This window comes from Solea solea, chromosome 21 (genome assembly GCF_958295425.1).
Source record: "Solea solea chromosome 21, fSolSol10.1, whole genome shotgun sequence".
Lineage (NCBI taxonomy): Eukaryota > Metazoa > Chordata > Actinopteri > Pleuronectiformes > Soleidae > Solea > Solea solea.
The window spans coordinates 7,957,191-7,973,719 of record NC_081154.1 but is presented as its reverse complement, the minus strand read 5'-3'; the positions used below and the strand labels follow the sequence as shown (position 1 = coordinate 7,973,719).

At 39.1% G+C, this 16,529-nt stretch overlaps 2 protein-coding genes across 2 annotated transcripts; both read right to left on the bottom strand.

Moving 5' to 3' along the window:
• Window positions 1–39: 39 nt before the first annotated feature.
• Window positions 40–7,026, bottom strand: LOC131448714 (S-adenosylmethionine synthase-like). Its single transcript, XM_058621395.1, has 9 exons — window positions 6,714–7,026; window positions 5,680–5,757; window positions 5,136–5,258; window positions 4,891–5,003; window positions 4,600–4,743; window positions 2,477–2,695; window positions 1,457–1,639; window positions 778–911; window positions 40–142 (listed from the first exon to the last, which is right to left on the bottom strand). The coding sequence occupies exons 1-9, from the start codon at window positions 6,805–6,807 to the stop codon at window positions 40–42; spliced, it is 1,191 nt and encodes a 396-aa protein (XP_058477378.1). The 5' UTR covers window positions 6,808–7,026.
• A 774-nt stretch (window positions 7,027–7,800) lies between these two features.
• On the bottom strand, window positions 7,801–12,862 carry ghrhr2 (growth hormone releasing hormone receptor 2). Its single transcript, XM_058621628.1, has 13 exons — window positions 12,815–12,862; window positions 12,496–12,622; window positions 12,289–12,396; window positions 11,376–11,485; window positions 11,139–11,236; window positions 10,915–11,047; window positions 9,824–9,977; window positions 9,681–9,741; window positions 9,373–9,439; window positions 8,587–8,678; window positions 8,356–8,485; window positions 7,973–8,014; window positions 7,801–7,893 (listed from the first exon to the last, which is right to left on the bottom strand). The coding sequence occupies exons 1-13, from the start codon at window positions 12,860–12,862 to the stop codon at window positions 7,801–7,803; spliced, it is 1,263 nt and encodes a 420-aa protein (XP_058477611.1).
• Between the last annotated feature and the right edge of the window lie 3,667 nt (window positions 12,863–16,529).

Sequence of the window (16,529 nt, the reverse complement as noted above, 5' to 3'; positions counted from 1 at the left end):
TTTCTCCTGTGGGTCCAAACACACACACAGGTACATTGACTAGAAGTTGAGGTTCTTTGGGATCTCCCAGGGAAACTCCTTCCTGCCAAAGTGTCCGTAGCACGCCGTCTTCTGGTAGATTGGTCTCTTCATGTTCAGGTCCCTAAAAAGCAAACAGACAAGCATTAAACTCAAACTTTTACACAGTGACATAACACTGTAAAACACATTATACCCATCTTCAACACCAATTATTATGTTTTTAAGTGTTAAACTTACAGTTTATCCACTTGTCTTGACAAAATTGTTAATTTTGTCCAAGTAGTCAACATTCATTCATTAACGTACTGTATGTCTGTTGAGTTTTGAAGTAAATCATCATCAAAAAACCTGAAGCCGTCTAAATAATCCACAGACGACTGACAGAAACGGAGAACACAACATTAAACATGTAGAACTGTTCTTGTTCAATTAAATGCTTACATGTTAAATGATTCTGTGGGATGTTAAGGCAACTGGCAGCCTTGTGGTTATATTAATTAAGCAGAATCTAGTTAAAAAACAATATTCAGCTCGACTTAAAATGACTTATCTTGAAATGCAGTTAAACTTTTGCTTGCTTGACAGTATATAACAAGTCTAAACAGCAAATAAGCGTCTGTCCAACAGTTTAACCTCCTGCACTGAGACAGTTTGAATGTTCATGTTGGGTTACAGTGTTAACTCCGTGACGTAAAGTCACAGTTTGACCCACGACACAACTTCTTCAAACAACAGATTAAAGGCTGCAGTATCGACCTGACGATGACGCCGGGTCTGAGGTCAAAGTTTTTATTGACAATCTGCAGCAGCTCCTTCTCGCTCTTCTGCGAGGAGCCGAAGGTGAACAGGGAGATGGACAGAGGATGAGCGACTCCAATGGCGTATGACACCTGAGAGTTAAAGACACAAGGGACACAATGAATCGTACGTCCTTATGTCCTACTGGTATAATGATGCGGCATTTGCATGATGCTAAAGAATCTTGAATCTTGAGATTTGTTACAGTTCAGTTAAATCACCTTTAAAATATCGCTTCTCTGTACAGATAAATGCAAATATCTAGAATATATATTTACATGGGGACATTCAATTCAAGATACACAGGAAAAAGAGGGAGTATGGAAAGACACACTAATATCTTTATAAGACATTTTTTTCTAAATAAATAAATAACTTATAACACATCAAGACGAAGAAAGAGGGCCCAACACCAGTTTCACCATTTACAGCAAAGGATATGATATTTAGCCAACACAGTAGTTATGTTACCACATCAGAGACACACAAATTTAAGTCATGCTTATAAAAAATGTGTGAAAAAGTTCAAAGAATGGAATATTTTTTCATTTTATCTTGGCAGAAAAGCTCCAGCAGATACAATTTCATCACTGGAAAAAGAAAAAGAGAGAGAAAAAAAACATATGAAAGATCTCACCTGCACCAGAACCCTCCTGCACAGATTGGCCTTTACCAGGGACTTTGCCACCCAACGGGCAGCATAAGCGGCCGAGCGATCAACCTTGGTGTAGTCCTTCCCGGAGAAGGCCCCGCCGCCATGGGCCCCCCAGCCCCCATACGTGTCAACGACGATCTTCCTGCCCGTCACTCCAGCATCACCCTGCAGCGGGCCAAACGCAGAGCCTTTATTATATCACCGAGGCCTGATATGATCACATATTATCATAGCAGATTATTTTACATGACGTAACAACCACGACCACAGCTCATTGGCTCCAGTCTTTGCAGTGTGCCCTAAAATGAGTGAGAGCAGTGCGTGTTGAACTGGTCACTGCAACTCAGTGTGTGTGTGTGTGTGTGTGTGTGTGTGTGTGCGCACTCTCCTGACACAGACATCTAACAGTCTCCAATTTCTCTTGATCAGGTGACTCCCTTATCAAGTTCCAAGGGTTGAACTGGGGGAACAGATCTTTTCTTACTTAATGCAGAGGTCTCAAACTTTCATGCGGTGACCCAAATCAATACATAATATCAAGTTATTTCTGTATGCTTTTTTTTGTTATTAATAGTTTATGTTGTGAAATATTCATCGCTCCATAGCAACACGTTGAAAATCTGCAAAATGTCATCGTAAATATTAGTATTTTTCTCAAAAAGTTGAACTTTTTTTCACCTGACTGACCCTGTAACGACCAGAGTAGACACTCAGTGGCCCCCCAGCTCATTTGAGTTTGAGAGCCCTGCATTAATGGAATATTTAACATAGCACGTTAAAGCTTAAGCATGTAATTTACATGCTTAAATCCAAGTAAAAGCCTTATGTGTTAAAAACAAACCTGCAGCTGTTCTGTTCTGTTCTCCCCCTGTACATACTGTAATGTATGATATGCATGTAAATGGTGAACCATCAGATTAGAAGAGATTTCGATCTCATAGTGGACTTTCTAGTTCAACAAAGAACACTTTTAAACATTCAACATTTAAATGAAATGTTTACTTGAGGTCCGCCGATCACAAAGCGCCCACTGGGCTGCAGGTGATAGACGGTGTCCTCGTCCAGGTACCGCGCTGGGATCACAGCTTTGATGACCTTCTCTTTCAGGACCTTCTTCTGCTCCTCCAGGCTCACGTTGTCATCGTGCTGCGCCGAGATCACCACCGTGTGGACCCTCTTGGGGATCACGGCGCCGTTTTCCTGCACGTAGTGAACAGTCACCTTGATGGAGATGAAGAGAAGATAAAAGTTATTACTTACTAAGATAGTACATTGGATAATGGCTAAAATGGTTTATGATGGTTAGGTTTAGGCAGATATTTTTTTCCAATTTTCCAAGATAGTAGGAGCTCACTTTTATTTATGAGTCCCCCCCACAACCACTAGGGGGTTGTATTTAATTTCTTATATTTTGCCTGAGGCTGACACCGGCCCAGGGTCATGCAGGGTTATTTGAGGTCACCTGTCGCTCTACTCAGGGTTTGATGATTGAGAGGTTTTTTACATGTGCTCTGGGTTTAACTTTCGTTTTTTAATTTGTTTATTGGAAATATGAAAGATGCTATGTTTAACGGAAATGGGAAAATAAGCGGATATTGGAAGAAAATAAATCGCTGATATGATTTCAGACACTAAGGACTACAAAGATTGTTCTAGAAAACTCCTACAGTAGTGAATTCAGGTAATTATAATAGCCACAATATTCCTCCAGTCCAGTCAAGTCATTAACTTATCTGTACAATTTATTTTTGAACCCTTCGGATCATTTTTGAAAAGCTACAGCCTTCCTCCTAACATTTCAAGTGTACTCGGGTCTTGCCACGTGTGCAGTACACATGTACAGTGAAATCATGATACGTCTGTGGAGTTCTCCGAAAGGCATCTCCCAGCTCAGATGATTCATACCAGTCTGAACCAGATTCTGTTTGCTGTGCTTGTGCTCATGAGGAGCGAGGTTATAATAGTTCTGGATTTGTTTTTGCTTGTTTTTGTAATTGTTTGTAAATGCTTTACGTTTTAGTTTACTTTTTATTATTTTTAGTGTTAGTTTTCCTGTCATTTGGAGTGTTTGCCGTGTGCAAGATGCAAAAAGGTCATAATAAGTATTGTGGCATAAAAACCCAACAAAAGATGCCATTTTAAAAATGTATAAGAACAAATGAACAACCGTCATTTTCATGCATTCATCCTGTGATGATGTTATTATGTTATCTGACTCCACATGTGAAAGAAAGGCAGACTTATTTATTTTGATCACTCCTTTGGGGCTTAGATTTGGTTACATTGCCATTTATAAATGATCATTATTTGTATATAACTGTTTACTGTTTTTTTTAAAAAAAAAAAGGTCTGAAGGGACCATTGATGCCCGGGAATCTTCACATTATCAAATCTGGCCCGTGTTTAAGAAAAGTTTGGACACTCCTGGTTTACAAGAAATTAGACTGAAGTGTAAAATGTGCTTAATACTGGTGAGGTTGATTGCAGTTAGTGTGCCAGGTAAAAAAAAAATCAAATAAGCAACAAACTAAAGACACACATAAACATCACATAAATAATATTAAATAACAAATCACATTTCTTGTGAGTCAGGAGTCTCAGGGAGCTCAACCGGAGGAAAAAGACTAGACTGGAGGTTTGATTCACTTAGATGAACCAACTCAACCCAGTTAGCACTATAACACGTGTTATTTTAAACTTGCATAGCCTCATGTGCCACATTGTAAACAAAACCAAATTGAAAACAATTTATTATGAACGAAAATACAACAAAATTGCCAGCAGAGAAAAAATAAACACACTTCATACGAACCCAAAAGGATTATGTATGAAATAAATGTATAAAGACGAAAACCACTCACATTCACTCTAATTTTGGTTCATTTTATAAACACAGTTCTATTTCGTTTGTTTTCCTTCACTATAATAACCTTGATGATGTGTCATAGGATAGAACTCATTAGAGAGACAGGTAGATACTTCCAAATTGCTCTTTGCCCATAATTGGACCCAAGTGACACAGTTGGACTCTCGTTCAATATTACAACCATCCTCAGCAGACAGGTAGAAGATGATGGAAGGGCTGCATGTTTGTTTTTCTTCACCCCCCCCCCCCCCACACTCACCTGTGTCTTGGAGTCTGGCCGGAGCCAGGGCACTGTCCCGTTTCGTCTCAGCTCGGCGATCTTAGCGTTGAGTTTGTGAGCGAGGACTATGGTGAGAGGCATGCACTCCTCTGTCTCATCTGTGGCGTATCCAAACATCAGACCCTGTGCACACAGAGTGGGTAGAATCAGAGCTTCATGCTTTCTTAATCACAGTGAATACCGACTTTGTGTAATCTTAACAAATGTGGGGAGTTTTAACCACACTTTCTCCCACATTTAATGATAAAGTCATTTTTTTATCTAAACGACCTGGTCTCCAGCTCCAATGTCACTCTCCAGACGGTCCACGTGAACTCCCTGTGCAATATCAGGAGACTGCTGCTCCAGGGCCACCAGCACATTACAGGTCTTATAATCAAAACCTGCACAGAGAGATGTGGAAAGAGCGAGAGGGAAAGGACAGAGTCACAATCAAGGAAAAGTTCACACACTTGGACGTCAGCTATAGAATAATTTAAGAATATAGACGACGTGTGTGTGTGTGTAGATGTCACCTTTGCTTGAGTTGTCATAGCCGATGTATCTGATGGTGTCTCTCACCACCTTCTGGTAGTCCACGTTAGCCGTGGATGTGATCTCACCGCAGAGCAGCACCATGCCCGTCTTACACACCGTCTCTGTTTGAACACACACACACATTATCACACACACACATACATACACACGAGTGACAGTTTTAGTTTTTTCAAAACCTATTGAATAAAACAACATTATTGGGTCACACGTTACATTAGAATACAGTAATAACATTGTAATATTATATAGTATTGTGATAATTGGTGAAATATTTCGGGTAACAGCATTTTTCTTATAATGCAATTTCCAACTTGGTAATTAAAGAGGTCATTTTGAAGTTATTTCTGAAGTAATATGGCTCTGCGATACGCATAATTACCATATTATAAAGATGAAATTCATCCTCCCACACTCATGTTCCATCATCATTATATATAAGCTATTACTGTAGAAATAAGGTTTGCGTAATATTACTTCCCTATTATTACCATACGTAAGTGTTTCCCATCATCATTTACTCACCACAGGCCACTTTGGCATCGGGGTCTTGTCTCAGGTGAGCATCCAGCACTGCATCACTGATCTGATCACAAATCTTATCTGGAAAACAATTAAAAAAAAACAAAAACAAACAGCATTTAAATGAATGTCATCTCCACAAGTGTTTGAGCTCATGATATCAGAGTGACTCCCCCTCATGGCGTGACCTTCTTCGGCACAGGTCAGATTCCACATGTGAATATATCACATTTCACTGCCGCACATTGGAGCACTGATGACGGAGGAGTTACTGACCTATGAATAGTCATAGTGGCTCAGTGCTCTGTGCCTAACTTATGCCCATGTGCTCGTCCAAGCAGTGCCATGCTGGAGTTCCCAAAAACAAATAATACATTATTATATCAAGGGATTTTTAAAGAAAGGAAATATAAAATTGAGATTTGTTTACTTTAACACTCTTTGCTGCTGAAAATAACAACATTTTATGTTTCCAAGTAAAAAAACATGAAGAGGATCTTTTATCTTAGCTGGTGTATAATTTAGATCATGGTTTAATGACTTTTCTGATGCCCTGACTTACCTTGTTGTTACTGCTTTGTGCACTTTAAATATCAATATTTATCCTTTGCCTTCAACACGTAAATTTATGTTATATCATCTCAAGTAACTTCCTATACGGACTAATCAGCTGAATCTGCAGTACATTGCTTCACAGCTGTTATGACTCACACTCTGCACGGTTTTTATAGTAAAAAGCTGTAAAAGGTCACTTTCTACAGCTTGCAAATGGCACTAAAACAAAAAGAGAGTGAATGTAGGACACAAACACTGCAACTTTGCAAAACTCCCCCTGTCTTATCCACATAACCCAGAATCCACGTTCTAACTCTTAATCAATGGTGTACGTGGACCAGTTTTTACAATGTGCTGCTCAGAATTCTGCACATTCCTCAGAGTCATTGTTCACTGGAACGGGAAAAAAAAAAAGTGTGGCAACACGTGAAGACTGCTCGTCCTAACAAATCTAACATGTGCAGCTCGAGTCCTATACTCACCAGGATGTCCCTCTCCCACAGACTCTGAAGTAAACATGAAGGAGCCTTCATGAAGAGCCTGCTCCTCGTAGTTCTCGTCCACACTTCCATTCATTTTGTCCCCCTCTCTTTTAAAAGCTGCCTGACTCGGTGGAACACGGGGCAGAGATGGTCGATGCAGAGACTCTAGCTCTTGCACAGGATGGATTTCTTGTCAAAACAAGGGCAAACTAGTGGCGGCTGCAGACTAATCTCACAGTGCCAAGGCAAGAGCGGCTGAATAACTCTGCACAACATTAGGCAAAGACAACATGCTCATGCTCACACACACACACACACACACACACACAATCACACAGGGAGGAGGGCGCCATTCAGGGGCGAGAAGAGGGAGGGAGGGAGGGAGGGATTCTCAACCCCTCCCAGGCTGGATGTCCCTGTAACACTTCCCTCCCTTCACATGTTCATTCATTCATACCCCTCTTTGTATCTGGGGCCCCGGAGCCCTGAGAGTGCAGCGTCTGTGGCTCTGAGTACACACACACACACACACACACACACACGACTGTCAGCCAATGAGACGTTTGCTCTACTCAGTGACAGCATTAAAGAGATCATGAAGACTTGAATTACTTTATGTGGAAGCAGGTATTCTGTAAAGAGTGGGTGAAATCAAAGGTTTGAAGATTACAGTTATATAGTTTCAGTCAGGGCTGAAACTAACAATTATTAATACATTTGGTCCATAAGATTTTTGAAAATGTTGATCGTTGTTTCCCCAAACCTTAAATCAAATCAGATTTTTTTTCACTCTAGTATACATCGACATTTATTCCTCTTAAGTTCAACAATAAAATAGGAAATATTCAATGCAAAAATGTAGTGGATTCAAAGGTGAAAAGAACAGAGGACAATGGTTTAAAACTTTAAATATTAACTCTTATTTGTAAGAGTTAAAAACATGACGGGCTAAACCACAAATATTACAAATAATTACATAACACACCATTTACAACATGATAACTGAAATGACGTAAAAAAACACAACTACAGAAGAATAAGTACCAGAGAACTACGTGAAAGGAGGAGAGTTTGTTTATTTTTTCATTTAAGGGATGTCTTCTTGAGTCGGCAGATTGATGACATTAGTGTTCGTCTCAGGGCGGCAGCTTTTCATCAACCTCTGGATTTCATGTTGGACCTAAAAGACAGTAAGGATTTCTTTAAAAAAAAAAATACCAAGTGAATGAATAAATAAGTATTGTTTGAACATGACTTACCTCTCCATTGAGAAAGCAGTACATCACACTGACAATAAATCCCTGTTACAGCATTAAATTAAAAAACAAGTTAGACAAGTGCTGTAATCAAGAGCTTTAATTATCTTTATGATTATTATTATTATTATTATTATTATTATTATTATTATTATTATTATTATTATTATTATTATTATTATTATGACATGTCTTGGTCGTCTTGAATCAATTGTTGGGTTAGGGTGTAACAAGTGTTTGGCATTTTAGCTGAAATGTTTTTTACTGAAAGACACAAAGGTGACATGACCATGACTGTGGATTCTGCTGCCGGTAACTTTTCTGACTGTTGTTCTTATGTCATTTTCCACTGTATGTTCATATTTACGTCTACATTAGCGCGTCACCTGGAAGGAGCCGAAAACTAACTCCAGGTAGAGTCGAGGTTCCACGCCAACGTGCTCCGGGAACAGAGCGAACACCACATAATGAACCCCAAACAGAGGGATGAGGAGGAGAGTGGAGTGAAGGAGACGCCTGCAGAGGGCAGAAGATGACAGGAGAGGAAAGGTCAAAGACAAGACAGGAGGAAAAAAATCAAAACAGAGCAGATGTGAGAGTGTGTGAGAGTGTGTCACCTGAACAGCTGTGTCTCACTTTGGTTCACATGTGTAGCTTTGGTTTTCTGAATGATGATCCTGCTGATGTTCAGGAAGATTAAGAAGTTTATCTGCGGATCATTAACAACACACAGTGAGAAAATACCACATTCATGTGTATTATTGTATAATTACACTCAGGTTTGTCTGTGATTGGTTGTTTCATGTCATTGTGTCGTTAGTTTCAACTCCGATGAAGATCAACAGCCGCTTGTGGCTTCTTTAAATCTCATTTTGAACTTTGTTATATGGAAAATAATACATTTAAAAAATATTAAATATATGTATTATATATACTCAAAGTGGCAATTAAAGGGTTAAAGTCCTGATAATTATTCAGTCTTTGATAGTCCATGTTTGTAAATGAGAACAACTGGTTCTCAAACATTTCATCTGCAGGTCAAATAAATAAATTAAAAGTTTTGATCAGGATTGAAGTCGATTAAAGGCTTTACCTCAAAAAGCAGAACAAAAATATTGATCTGTTCTTTATTTAGAGTCATTTTTTAAATCTGATGCTACGCAGAAACTAATAATGCATCAAAGTCAATATTATGGCTAATCTTTGACATATCCAAGATTGATTTAAAAAAATAAATAAAATCCTGCAGCAACTTAACATTTATTATATGGACAATAACAAAGTGACAAAGTAATCAAAGTGGCATTTTAAAGAGTTAAAATAGCAGATGAGGTGGACATTTCTGTCTGTTTCGACATCAGATTGTAGTAAATAAAAGTGAAACAAAGAGAGTAGTTTCTTACAAATATAGAAAGCAGGATAGGAATCTTTATTATCCACCAAAAGCTGCTGTCCAGGTTGTCCCAACACCTGCACACACACAGGTTTCCATGACTTCAGAGGACATTGCATTGACTTGCATTCATTTCCTGGAGACTTACTCTGACCTCTGACCTAATCCTAGCCCCAAATCTAACTTTCAAACACTCATCTCAAAATGTGGTCATTTACATTATGGGGACATGATTTTTGGACAAATCCCCATAATGTGACTGTGTAAACAGATACACACACACACACTTTACATTTCTGCTGTAAATCTGTTACTCACCCCTCATCATCGAGCTGCTTCTTCAGAAAGGTCCAGGCTAAAGTGGTGACTGTTGGGACACCTACAGAACCACACTCGCTCAGTAAGATGGAAATCAGAAAGAAAGAGAGACTAATAAAGTCGAGTAAACGCGGAGCACGCACCCCAGCCGACACTGGCGTAGATCCAGAAGAGCGTCGTGGTCTGTGTGAAAGTGAAGAGCAGCAAACTCTGCAGGTACAAACCCTCCACCAGCAGCCAGGAGAAATTAGACAGGACACAGAAGTGGAAGAAGGTCACGGCTGCTTTACACTGCAGCTGCAACAACAACAACAACAACACCACACAGGAAATCACAGGGTTTATTTATGGTATTATTTTAACTTGATCCTAAACTGAAACGATACAACAAGGTGTATTTTTAACAATGTTTCATTCATCAGATGCAGACTTCCCTTCATTATTGGTTGTAGAAAATTAATTATAACGTTTTTGAGGGGATTACAAGATGTTAATCTATTACATGGAGAGCAAAAACAGAAGAAAACTAAAAAACTAAAAAGACAATGGAATTAAATCCTTTCTTTGCCGGTCTCCCTAAAACAGAGGTGTCAAAGTTACGGCCCGCAGGCCATATTTTGCCCTTCACTCAACTTCTTGTGGCCCGCCGTTTTTTTTATTCATAGATTGATTTTGCATTATGAGTACATGTATTATAGTGAACTATGTACTGTTCCATTGAAGAATTTTCACTTTTATTTTGAAATTCTGTGAAATATTGTCACAGTTGTCATTATTATTGTGATATCATGATGGAATATCCTGATATCATTTTAAGCTCATCAACTAAACACTTGTTTTTATCCCCCCAAAAAAGTAATTTTTCTGCACTTTTCCAGCCCCTCGACCAGATTAGACGCTTAGTGACCCCCAGATAATCTGAGTTTGAGACCCTTGCTCTACAGAAAATACAAAAAAACTTCAGTGCAGATGAGGAAACCTGATAAAGTTCAGGTGCTCTGTGCAAAACAGAGTAAGTAAGTGGAAGTAATGAGTGTGGACCAATAAAAAATAAATACTTTATGTGTCCCACAGGCTACATTCGTCTCACTGCAACTCCTCAAATGGCAGAATTTGCGGCTTCTCTTTGTCTCATCTGATATTAAACTAAATATGTTTGCATGTTGTTTTCTAAGATAAAATAAATAGTTTAAAGGCAGATTAGGAGGAGAAGAAGTGAGCTGTTTTTGCTCACTGTGGACACAGTGCAGTGGTCCGTGCTCTTGTCTGCAAACAGCACGGCGTCTTTGATGAACACAGCCAGACTCCGCAGCATGAAGCTCACAAACAGGTTGAGGTGGATGCAGTTTCGCGTACAGAGCAGTTTCCTGTGACACACAGAGGGGGACTCTGAGAACGTGGTGTGACTTTAAAAAAAAAAAATCTTTTAAATCTCATTCTGACTTTTGAATTTCCAACCTGAGGCAGCAGAAAATGAGCACGGCGACAGCGAGAGCAGCCAGAGAAACGCCATAACCAACGCTGTAGAGCAACTTCACAGTGTCAAAGTAATTTTTCTGGAGCAAAAACATGAAATATTTATTACCTGTGCATGCGGGCACCAAGAAACAAGTCTTAAAATTGCAGCTGGCAGGAAAGATTCTGCATGCAGACTAATGTATGTAAAGGAAAAATAACACTTTTGTTTTACTGTACCTCTTTGCTTATGTCTTCATCTCCCTCAGCGACGTCATGGTAACAGGCTTTGTAATAGGACAAACTGGGTTTACTCCATCCTCGCACAGTACACTTCCTCATGATGAGAACTGGAAAGAAGACTTTATTTAGTATGAGGGCACTGTTTACAAACTACAGCATCTCCTAAATTGTTTTTTTTACATGCACATGTTTACATCAGCACCTCAGCTGTGAACTTTATTATACACTATAATATATAACAGATCCACAAATGAAAGTGACTTCATGCCCTAAAGACATTGAAAGGAATTTCTATTATAATTTCATATTATAGGCCATAATATGTTGCCCTCCAATCAACTTCATGCAGCCTGCCACTCAATGTCAAGTTATAATAAAGTAGTTTTCATTCAAAGATTTATTGCTCCATTATGAATACATGTTTTATTGTGAACTACACACTGTTGCATTTAAAAATCAACACTTTTATTTTGAAATTCTGTGAAATTTGTCACAATTATCACTACTGTGAGATCATAGTGATTCACTGTGATGAGATCATTGTTTTGTTTTCCCCAAAAAAGTATATTTTTCCCACTTGACTGACCCCTCCTGACGAGATTATATGATCAGTGACCCTCAGGTAATCTGAGTTTAAGATTAACAGAAATCTTGTCGTGGCTAATGGATGGATAATAATAACAATTTATAGTGTTCATTTAGCTTCTGCATGTTTCTCTTAAATGAATTAAATGAATTCAAGTCCCTACATTGAACTGCAAGAAGTCTCAAAATTGACGGTCACTGACACAAATGTACTGCTTAACACAACATTATAACATATGCTTATACTTTTTCACACATTACAGGAACTCATTTTCCATGTCTGCAGGTAGTTTTAAGTAATAATGTCATATCGTTGTGCGTTTACCTGGAGGATTTTGAGATTTCATCAGTGGCAGAGGACAGTGCACAGAGACCATCTCTCCTGCAGAAGCAGGCGGCCAACAACTCACTCCGTCCCACTCCATCAGACAACCTGGCAACACAAAGGAAGTGTCCACACGGGAGAGGGTTAAAGGTCTGTGTTAAATGTCTTTATATTATAAGATTTTCTTTTCTCCCGAGAGAGAGTGACCTGCAGTTTGGTTCCTGCTGCTGGGACTGAGTGATGCCACGGCTGCAGTCGTCATTTTTACTTCACACTCGTGCTCTTTCTTCTGCAGGTGACGGACGATGGAACATTCTGGATGTGTGGAGCAAACCTGATGAAGACATACGAAGACTCAAGTGCTTAATCTCCATTTGCCTCCGACTCGCAGATTAATTCCGGATCCCTTATGTTGATAAATCTGAATGACACATTTTCCGTCACTGCATTTGGTCCTATATTATTAAATAACATTTCTGTGCTACATTATATTCAAACAATGTCCCCAAAAACCCAAACAACTTACCATATATCTCGTGAGGATGAGGATGAAAAGAGCTGCTGTGAAGTCCATGGTTTCAAACATGTAAAAGCCTCCCACAGATTCAATTCCTTTTGTTTGTAATTAAAACTTCACTCTCCATGAAAAAGGGAGGCTATAAAAAAACCCTCTGAAATGTTCATCCAAATATGTGGGAATGTTTCCTCCTCAGCATCACAGAGCATTTTGCAGCATGCGACGACTGAACTGGTGCCTCTTTTAGTAAAAGTGTGACATCACCTGAGCAGCATTAAAGTTACTTTTTCAGTCTCTGCATTATTTACATTTACATCTTTAAGAACCAACATTCAACATCAGTCTAACGTTGCTGTCCATACACATATATTTATTTAATTGTACGGGTCCAATTGTTTAGTCCTTATGTATAATTGACTAAATACAAATGTGCCCACAGCAGCGGGCATGCCATGCAATATTTAACTGAAAAACAACAACACACTGTGAAAATCATCTGAGGTGAATAAAGGACAAAACAACCCTAGTGCACTGTAGGAGACAGGTCATGTTCAATATTCAACACTGGTGGTTTTTATTGTTAGGGTGGAAAACACTGTGTTATACAGTATATGACAGTGAACGGTCACTGTCGTGAAGAAGAGAACGTCCACACAGACATATTTAAACCATATTTCTCACTTTAAGTATTAGTATTCATTATGTTTAGTCTTTTTAATAAGTACATCTTAATAAGTACAACAGAATGATCAAATTATATTATATGCAAGGGTACAGGTTTGGGATACATGGTGCTGCAGTGGCTATCATTGTTGCCTCACACAAGGTGGTCAGAAAATGGATAAATAAGTTCTTTTTTTACGTGGTAAAATGTATTTTCCGTCTTTTTATACTTAGTTATTAATTATTATTTTTTAAATCTGAGGGCTGCGTGTCCTGTAAGAGGTTTTTGAGTTTGTTAATTGCTTGGAAAGGGGCTTCATATTAAAAAAAGGAGAATGTCTCCCTCTAGTGGTTGATTCCAGTCTTGCCTTCCATTTTATTCAGCTCATCTTTGTACAACAAAACTGTTTAGAAAATGTTACAAATCTATATCAGACGGCTATAACATTATATACAGCTGCTGCCTCTGACTGTATCGTGGCCATTTCTGTCACATTTGTATCATTTGACAAACTTTAAAGTACTTTTTGCATCTCATCGTAGTTGTTTTGCGTCATATTGTGGCCGTTTCATTCGCACTTGTGGTTGTTTTGCAGTTCTACATCCTTTCTGAGGAGGTTTTGCAGCTCAGAGGCCTCCTCTGCTGTCTATCTGACTCGATTAAACCCATGTTACACAACTGTCTGAACTGAGCGGATAAACACTGAGTCAAATTACGACTTTCCAGAAAAGACAAGTCATAAACACTGATTTGAGCTCACAAATATCTGAGCCACTGTCATATCTCTTCCCTCTCGGAGTCGTCGCAAAGACCCAAAGAGCAGCCAGCTGTTGTGACTGTGACTAAACACGACCATGGTCGACGACCCAAGTGTCCAAGAGAAGAGAATGTTTGCTGTGTGCAGCATCGGTTTACCACAGGATTCTAAACAAGATCACTGAAGGGGGAAACCCAACAAAAATGTCCTTCAGTCAGGAAGAAGAAAAAAAAAAAAAAGAGTCTGCGCCCAAAACAGTAAATCAGTGCGCTGCAAACATCAGACTCATTCTAATCAAACGTCCGTGTTCACTCTCTGAAACCAACAAACTGCAGTTTTCTCACACGTTTTACTTTTAATATATATATATATATATATATATAGAATAATAACTGGCGGTGACAGTTAAAGATACTGGGGATTGTGACAAATACAGTGAGACCTGATGCTGAGTGTGGATAAGCATCTGTCTTTAGTCTCCTGAGGCGGCAGAATTCTTTAGGCTGTTGACAGTTGGCCTGCAGATGTGTTTTTGGAGAGAGAGAGAGAGAGTGGGGGAAAAATACAACATTTGCACCTTTAATCGTGAAACTGATCAATTTCAGAGGCAGCAAATTATGAATTGTATCATTACAAGTTTGAGTAAAAAAAAAAACCAGCACAATAAAATCAATTTTTGGAGTTGGAAGAGAGGATTTTATGTCCCAAAGTGTACAAACAGACAATTATGGATGATTTTTCTCTGCACAAACAATAAAAAGGAAGTAAAACATCAGCCTTTCAACAAACAAACAAAAGTAGTGGCATTAAATTAGGTTTTGACACAAGTTACTTGACTCAATTCTCATTTTTTCACAGTTAAAATCAGGAGTAAATCAAATGTAAAACATTTAATCATGATTGAAATGATAAACATCAAAAAAATAGACATTAAACACATGAAAAAAGTCCTCAAAAACTCACACAAGCAATTGTCCATGTTTGGGAAAATGTTTGGAGGGAAAAAGAGGGGTCAGAGTTCATGAGGGCTGGCTTTTATAACTTAGGGGGTGTGGTTAGGAGTGTCAGGGCGGAGTCTTGTGATCATTCACTCTCCTGCCTGTTTTCCCCTGCTAAGTGCATCTTTAAATCTCTCCGCCTTGTTATATACAGCCGAGGTGACCGCTGACCACGCGGAGAGACTGCAAGTCTGAGAAAGATCCCGCAGCAGCACCTGGTCCACACTGGACTCCAGAATCATCTCCAGCCGCACAGCAGCACGGGGACAGCTGCTGCACTGGGCATGTGTCCAAAAACAGAGACACGGGTGGAGCGAGGGGGAAAAGGGAGAGTGGAGGAATGAAAAAAAAAAAGAAAGAAAGAAAAAGAGGACATAAAGTGTCTCGTCTTGTGACACATCAGTGCTTCAACATTCCCAAAAACTAAATCTGTCCCCATCAATAATTCCACTGCTGTGTTCCAAAGACCTGAATGATTTCTCGACTTAGTGTAAAACTTGGCACCCGGTGTGTGATGGTGGGAGGCCACGGTCAGGCCAGTGAAAGAGGACGCACACAAGCCTGCACTGTTTCATGTGCCAAGGCCTGACCTTTGTGTGCCCACCACAGTGGTCTGTTACTGTAGCCTCGACTCACGCTTACGCTTACAATCACGGCACAATTTTGCATTTTGAATGAAACGCACCAGGTTTTTAACCGCTTTGTTTGAGATGATCACACAAATTACAAATGTATGCGACATTTTGTAAACTTTGGAATATTCAACTTAGAGTAAACGTCCTCTTATGACCACCTGTAGATTTACATTAGTTGTGTGTCTTTCAACAACTGTGTACTCCTGACCTTTCCCGTCCAATCGCATGGTCTTCAGTGGCAGATTGTTTACACTGTTGTCATGGCGATGCATACATTAGCATTTAAATTGTTTGCTTGGTGAGTACACAGAGAGGTTTATGTATTCATGTTTTTTTTCCTTCATTGTTGATTAAAAATTCATCTTGATAATTTACTGTAATTGCCTAATGAATTCATATAGATAGATGATATTGTTACTTTAAAATAAAAAACTGACTATTTTAAATGCCCATCAGACATGTACGGTGGCCTGGAAGAAAAATTATGTAAATTAGTTTGAACATTTGTTAATTTGTAATAGTGTTTCATGTTTTGTAATAACTATGGTTTGCATTTCCAGGCCACCGTAGCTATGTCATGGCCATGGCTCAGGGGCCAGAATGACTGCATGTAAAACTTCTGCCGCTAGGGGGCTCTCAGTCAAATGAATAACAAAACATCTAGTGTGAC